At 40.2% G+C, this 7,675-nt stretch overlaps 1 protein-coding gene across 1 annotated transcript in view; it reads left to right on the top strand.

The window, feature by feature from the left end:
* The first annotated feature begins 779 nt into the window (after positions 1–779).
* Positions 780–7,675, top strand: part of ARF4 (ADP-ribosylation factor 4) — a 19,222-nt gene continuing 12,326 nt past the window's right edge. Inside the window, exon 1 of the mRNA XM_008592311.1 lies at positions 780–1,171. Coding sequence (XP_008590533.1) covers positions 1,105–1,171 — 67 coding nt within the window. The 5' untranslated portion in view covers positions 780–1,104. The remainder of the gene's footprint in view (positions 1,172–7,675) is intronic.

The raw sequence follows: 7,675 nt of genomic DNA, 5'->3' as shown, positions 1-7,675 counted from the left end.
AAGAAAAGCAAGACGTCCTCGCTGACTTCTGTAAAAAAAAAAAAAAAAAAAAAGCAACAGCCAATGAAAATGTCTTGGAGGGCCTGCCCCGTGGCTCACTCGGGAGAGTGCAGCGCTGATAGCGCCGAGGCCGCGGGTTCGGATCCTATATAGGGATGGCCGGTGCGCTCACTGGCTGAGCAGACGACACCGTGCCGAGGGTTACGATCCCCTTACCGGTCAAAAAAACAAAAAACAAAAATGTCTTGGAGCTCTCTCCCCACACAGGAGTACGGATCTTTAGTATGACCCGGTGTGGGGGTCGAAGCCCCCAGGCCTAGCTCCTTAACAGGTTACCAGCCTCTCCGCCCACCTGTCGGCTTTTAACCACTCATCTCCCAAGAAGGCAGGGCCCGCCTTCACCCCTCTACTGAGGCAAGCGTCGGTCCCGCGCGTAAAGCGTGTACGCTCTTGGGATCGGGGAATCCCCAACGCGCGTAGCGTTACCGAGGAGAGAACGAGGTTCACGGCCTACCCCACAATGCACAGCTCGCCCTTCCGGAAGCAAGGACTATAACCCGTGCAATGCACTCATCCGGGCGGAAGCGACTCACCTTGAGTCTGATTGGAAGTGACGAAGCGAGGCATTGTGGGACTTCGTCCGTCTCCCAGTAAGCGTGTGCCAACCGGCCTCGCTCGGCTCCCGCAGCCACGTCCGGGAGGTGGCGGCGGCGAGAGAGGTATGTCAACGGAGCAGGCCAATCCCCTCCGTGCGCAGCCGCAGTGGCTCGGGCAGCACCGGAAGCGCAGGGGGATGGGGCGGCGGTGACGCGATTCTGTCCGCGTTGGAGGGGCCGTGCTGCCGCCGGAGTCGCCGCGGCCGCCTTGTGACGTGGCACAGCCTTAATACTAGAGCCAGAGCTGCCGCGCCAGTCGCCCAGCAAGTCCTCACCCCGCTAATTCCTGTCCCGGAGCGTCTTCCGACACGCCGGCCAGCAAGCCGTCCCTGCCTCCTTTTTCCTCCGCTGTTTCTGTTCCCTCTTGCTGAGTTTGCGGTGAGCTTGAAAGGAGAAGGCCTGGGGACGCCCCGAACCCCTTCTGCCCATCGCAAGTGCCATTACCGCCATGGGCCTCACTATCTCATCTCTCTTCTCCCGCCTCTTCGGCAAGAAGCAGATGCGTATTTTGATGGGTGAGTGAGGGGCCTTGGGTCGAGGCCAGGCCTGGGTGGAGGTAGGGGATGGCCGGGTCTCTACCCTTGGGGTGGCCTCGGGGCCTTTATTTCCCCTCTGCCGGCCGTGGTGGGGGAGGGGCGTCTGGTCGGGGGTCAGGAAGAGTCCTTAAAGGGGAACAATGGAGGAAAGGGGGAGCGATCGTCCCGGATCTGTCGCCCAAAGAGGCTGGGATAGGGCCTCGGGCAAGGTTTCCTCTTTTGGGGCTTGGCTTACTCTTCTTGATCTTAATGAAAGCTGGACAAGGTTGGGCGGGGATATGGGGGAAGCGAACTCTCCGAAGCGAACACTGGAGAGTCCCATTTTCACGGTGCAATGTGTATCCCCTCTTCCCGGGTGTGGGCAGCGGCCGAGAGGGAGGCAGAGCGACTCCAGCCTTCCTCCCTCTTTCCGCTCCGTGTACACATTCTGCACACTCCATTGGTATGTGAGCGAGCGGCCGCCAAGAGCCGCCCCGGGCAGGAAGTGACCAGGCCCAGAGTGCGGTGGCGAGGGAGCACCCCAGGTTTCCGAAGAGTCTGGAATCCTCAGCTCTCAGTGTGCTAAAATTTCGCCTCGCGGTAGATTCCGTTCCATATTTTTTTCTTCTTAAGCTAATTTTCTGAAAACTGAGTTGATCATGTGTGTTTCTTTTGGATACTTTCAAGAACTCTGCACATATTTGGTTTACTGTCTGGTTTTCACACTAATTTTTATTCAGCTGGCTTAAGTCTGGATGCAAAAACTTTTAGAAACTGATTTTTTTTTTTTAACTTCATAAATTTTCAATAACTAATCATGACGCTTAATTTTAGGGTAGCCTTGTTAACTAGTAACTACAAAGTTGTTTTTTTCAAATTCTTTTAGAAAATAGACTTAAAAAACTGCTTTTCAGGGCGGTTTTTTGCTCAGCTGAGGGAGAAGGGCTGTCACATGGGTGATGTAAGCAGCCCCTCCCCTCACAGTAGTACTGTGAGTAGTCTGTACATCACAGCGGAGCTCCTTGGACCTGAATAATGCTAAAAGGAGCCCCTCTAGCTTTGAACGTTGAAACTTGTTGGTTCCTTAGCTTGTTTTCGAGCGGGGAAGGTTTTAATTTCGAGCTCTTCTACCATTCAAAAGCAAACTTCTGTAATATTTGAAGGTGAATGAAGAGTAAGAGTATACACATTTGGTCTCGTTTCACTTTCCTGTTAGTTCAGCTTTTTCATAATTCATAAAACAATTGTTCATCATTCATTGACAAAGATAAATCAAAATGTTTTCTCTTTCAAAGTTTCTGAGGTTTCCTTTATGAACATAGAGAACCGAATTACTTTAGGATGGCAAGCATATCGTTTAAGCTTTAAGTGAGACTTGGCAGTCTGAAAAAGGAACTCAAGTCAATGGTAGGACTTTGGTCTGTGATCAGTGGATTTCCTCTCTGTTGCTTAAAGAGATTAACAAGTAAATGGTTGTGTTCTTGAAAATGTGTTATATTGGTCTTTTTTTCTTAAGATTTATTGTAAATGAATTGCTATTTTTCATTTCCTTAGTCTTTTGTGATGGTTAAAAGTGTCAAAAGGGGAAGAAAGGTAGAGATGTACTACAAGCACTTTCCTATATTTACTATATTTTGGGGGCATTCCCCTCGCCACAAATAATGATTGGAAGAAAATGGAAGAGGAAAAGTATTTAACTTTCTGCATTTGTACAGGCGATAGAAGTCATGATTTGGGATTGTTTATTTGACGTCAGATGTTTTATTACTTAGATTTGCTATTCTTGTTTGGCACTTTAATTTCAGGATGATCAGTTTTCTTTGATTAAAAACACTAAAGTCGTAAGGTCATCTTTTATGGTAACTCATCAAAGGTAGTATAAACATAGGAGGGATATGTGCATGAACAGGGAAAGAGGTAGTTTGGAAGTTCTATAATTCTTAGATTTTTTTTTTTTCTGACTTGATGATTGACAGCATAAATAATAGATCATTTTTAAGGTGTCTACCACATTCAGGTATTGGAATTACCAGTTAATGTTTTTTTCTGTATTACATTAGTGTGTTTTTTTCCCCTTTATAAAGCTTAGATAAAATTTATGCCTTCTTGAGTCAGTGGCTTTTTCAGACTTTACCATTTTAAAATGTATTAAGAGGTAGCATTTAGCTTATGGGTCTAGTTTGTCAACCTACTCATGCATTACTAACTAAATGCAGAAAACTGCATTTTCTCAGGTCATTAGTTGAAAACATAATTGCTAGTCTTTAAAATAATAAGGCCGTTCTGATTAGTTATGTCAGTATGGGAAACAATACAAAAGGTAAAAATCTTTAGTTTCAAGCCACTAGAAGTTGATAGATAACAGCCATCCTTAGAGGCACCCTTTTGCATTATTATAAAGCATGGTATCAGAGACTTTGATAATTTGCTGCTAATTAACTCATTGATAAAGTGCAGATGTTCCTGATCCATTGAGTAGAGGTAGAACCCAAGCTCCTTATGATTTTTCCTTATACCCATTAACCTCAGTTTCAGTTTGGATGGTCAAACCTCTGAGGAATTAGTAGATAAAATACAATGAAGATACAGTGTGTCTGCCAGAAAAATTAAAGGCAAGATGGCAGTATATAAATACTATTTGAGAGTTCTGGCTTCAGAAACCCTAACACATTAGGGTTTACAAAAATTTTTTTTTAACTTAAAAAAAATTGTGATGTAATTCATATCTCAAATAATTCATATTATAAAATTTACCTCTTCAAAGTGTACAATTCAGTGCTTTTTTAGCGTATTCACAAAGTTGTGTGACTATTACCACTGTCTAATTCCAGAATATTTTTGTCATTCCCAAAAGAAACCACATGCCCTTTAGCAGTGACTCCCATCCCCTCACCCCCATCCCCCTCCTCTGGCAACCACTAATCTACTTTCTCTTTCTGTATGTCTGTTCTGGACAGTTCGTATAGTGGAATCATGTAATATGTGGCCTTTTGTGTCTGGCTTTTTTCTTTTCTTTTCTTTGACCGGTAAGGGGATCGCAACCCTCCGCATGGTGTTGTCTGCACCACGCTCAGCCAGTAGCGCACTGGCCATCCCTATATGGGATCCGAACCCGCTGCCTCGGCGCCATTAGCGCCGCACTCTCTCCCGAGTGAACCACGGGGCTGGCTCGTGTCTGGCTTTTTTCACTTGGCATGTTTTCAAAGTTCATCCATATTATAGCATATATTAGTACTTCATTCCTTTTTATGGCCAAATGTAGTAATTCCATTGTATGGATAATACTACATTTTGTTTATTCATTCATCAGTGGATGGAAATTAGGTGTTTCCACTTTTTGGCTCTTATGAATAATGCCACTATGAACAACCATTTTTGTGTGGGTGTATGTTTTTCATTCTCTAGTAAATACCTAGGAGTGGAATTGTTGGGTCATATAGTAACTATTTAACATTTTGAAGAACTAACAAACACTTTTCCAAAGCAGGCATACCAGTTCACATTTCCACTAGCCACATATGAGGGTTCTAATTTCTACACAAGACTTAGGTTTTTAATACCTGCTCTTCTACTTCTGTGATTTTTTGGGGGGGGGGACATTTCTGAACCTCAGGTGCCTCATCTGATAAATGGAAAGTTATTGGGAGGAATAAATTACAAAAATTTATGGAATCACTTAGTATTGTGCTTTGAACACAGTAAGCACTCCATTTTAAATCATTATTTGAAAGTTACTATGAAGGTGTATTTCGTGCTTCTTGTAGAAAATTTGAAAGATAAAGGAAAACATGGAAAATCTATCATCTTACCCATGCGAAAATACTTTTGTCTTCCCAGTATTTTTCCTTCCTGTATTTTTTTTTTTAACCTCAAAGCTGAGTTAATTGGATCTAGCTTCTTTAATTTAAAATCTAAGTATTTCTTGCTGCCATAATTTGTTAGACATACTTTTTAATGATTAGCAAAGATTTTTGAGGTAGTTTTACTGCTGTATTAACACTTTGGTCAAAGTGCAGCTCTAGTTAAGAATAAGTAATGATTCCAGTATATCTTTCAGTACAGTGACTTGTTTATGGAGGCGAAGGGGATGGAGAACATTGCTGCACTGTACAGATTAGTCTTATCTTGGCTAGTTGATAATTGGTTATAGTTTCATATTGTGGAGAAATCTCATTGTCAAATATTGCAGCAGTAAGGAAATACATACTTTAGAAATGACTAAAGTGGCACAAAATTGTTAGACTAACATGTTTTTGAGTAAAGAACTATATAATGAGTTTTAAGTGATAATGTTGTACATATGTACATATATAATTTGTACATCTTAAAGCTCACAGTAGAAATACTTTTTTTTTTTTAAACTTTCAGTTTGCATTTATACAGCACTGTTATTTTGATTATAACTGCAGGTGATAATGTTGTACATATGTACATATATAATTTGTACATCTTAAAGCTCACAGTAGAAATACTTTTTTTTTTTTTAAACTTTCAGTTTGCATTTATACAGCACTGTTATTTTGATTATAACTGCAAAAGATACTTTCTGTGTGGCTGTGAGCCATTAAACTTGTCTTTTTATTTAAAATTTAATAAAATTTTTATTTAAAAAATAATTCGTGTACTGTCCAACTGCCAAACAAAAATTTATGGCTGCTGAAAAGGCCTTATGGTTGCATTATTTTGTAAATTCTTACCTTTTCTAAAAAATAAAAGAGTATATAAAACATATTGAAGGCCTTTAAGCAATCATCTTCGAAAAGATACCAGCCCAGCATTTTTTTTTCTTTTTGGTGCTGGCTGGTAAGGGGATCTGAACTCTTGACCTTGCTTGGTGTTACCAACATTTTAATATAATAAATCGACTTGGGATTTTTTTTCCCTTTTTCAATGAAAGTAATACATGTTTATTAGGTAAAAAAAATTCTAACAGAGAAGTAAATATGCATGCAAGCAGGTATAACACTTATTAAAAGATCTTTTTTGTTTTTGTTTTGGTGGCTGGCAGGTATGGGGATCCGAACCCATGACCTTGGTGTTATAAGGCTGTCCTCTAACCAACTTTGTTAACTGGCCAGTTCAACACTATTAAAAGAAAAATCAGATTACCTACATGCTTTTTCTATAACCTTATTATACAATCATGGTTTGTCTAAAATTTCATTCATTCTTAGGCAGTATTTTTGGATTTATATTGTTTTTCAATGGCAATATGAGATCTAGTTGGACCTTCAGTGAGGACTGATGGGTACCATAGTGCTCAAAACCTGACTCAGGTGTTTTTGTTTTTCCTTATCAGCATCTCAGTTTAAATTCTGACTTGGCTTAATTGTATTTGGATTTAGTTAAAGGTGAATTTTGGTGTACTTAATTTGATCAAAATCACCCAGAGAGGTATTAGGCTTTCAGGAGACTTAGCCTAGTAGAACAGTTAAAGAATCTGGTTGTTTTTGTGTGCCTTCACCCACTTCGTTTTCTGTATTTTTTGCTGAAGATGCCAAACTTTAAGGTAGCTACTTTTGTTTCATTGTGTATTTTTTAGAATTATGTTTTCTGATCTTTTCATCTTTTTCCATAGTCAAAAAAAAAACAACACGTGTAACAAACAGTTGGATTTTCATATGCCATGAATGAAGGCTTGGGGTGGGCTGCTCACTCTAGTAAGTATCACAGTATTTTGGAAAGTATAAACTTGCATTTCAATACCAGGAGGTGGGGAATAGGGTTTGATTAGAGAACACAGGAATAAGGCAGCATAAAAGGCTTGAGTTTCCAGGAAGATCTTAAGGATACCTGTTGTGTAAGTTACAGAGTAGAAGGGGTGGGAGGAGTCTGAGTTGCTTGTAGCTTTTGTTTGTTTTGGACCAGCTTATAAAAGTTAAACTTATTGTACTTGCTCAGGAATATAAATTAGATAAGTGAGGTGATTTCAACCCTTTTTAACTTACTAGCATTGTTTTCATGTGCCATGTAATGCTTTGATTTAAATATTAAGAAAGTGTCCTTGTTTAAATCAATACGCAATTGAATTGATTTTAAAAATCTGTGATAAACCCAGGGGGTGAAATGTGATGTCCTTAGAACAATATATTCATTGAAGTTCTTAGATATTGATCTTTCATTTATGAGGGCTTTAACAAACAATGTAGAATATAAAGGTTTTAAGAGAGTCATACTAATAAGCAGTTAATTTGTTTTATCACTGTAGGTATACCTTCTAGTTCTAATGTGGATCCCCCCCCCATGTATTTCTCCCTGCACATTTGATGTTGAGGTAGATTTAAGTAGGATGGCCTCACTTCACTTATTTTCATTATAAGGAGACTAGGACATAGTTATATATTATTCCCCCTTAGCATCAAGATCCATTACTTAAAATTCACTCTGTAAATAAAAGGAAAACTAAATTTACGAAAGTTAATTCTGTACTCACTTGTTCTGATGTGTACTCTGATTCAGCTTCTTTTTTTTTTTTTGTCTTTTTTCCGTGTCCGGCAACGGATC

Source organism: Galeopterus variegatus, unplaced genomic scaffold, assembly GCF_000696425.1.
Source record: "Galeopterus variegatus unplaced genomic scaffold, G_variegatus-3.0.2 Scaffold7769, whole genome shotgun sequence".
NCBI classification, from domain to species: domain Eukaryota; kingdom Metazoa; phylum Chordata; class Mammalia; order Dermoptera; family Cynocephalidae; genus Galeopterus; species Galeopterus variegatus.
The sequence above is the reverse complement of the archived record's forward strand: the minus strand, read 5'-3'. Positions and strand labels throughout refer to the sequence as shown.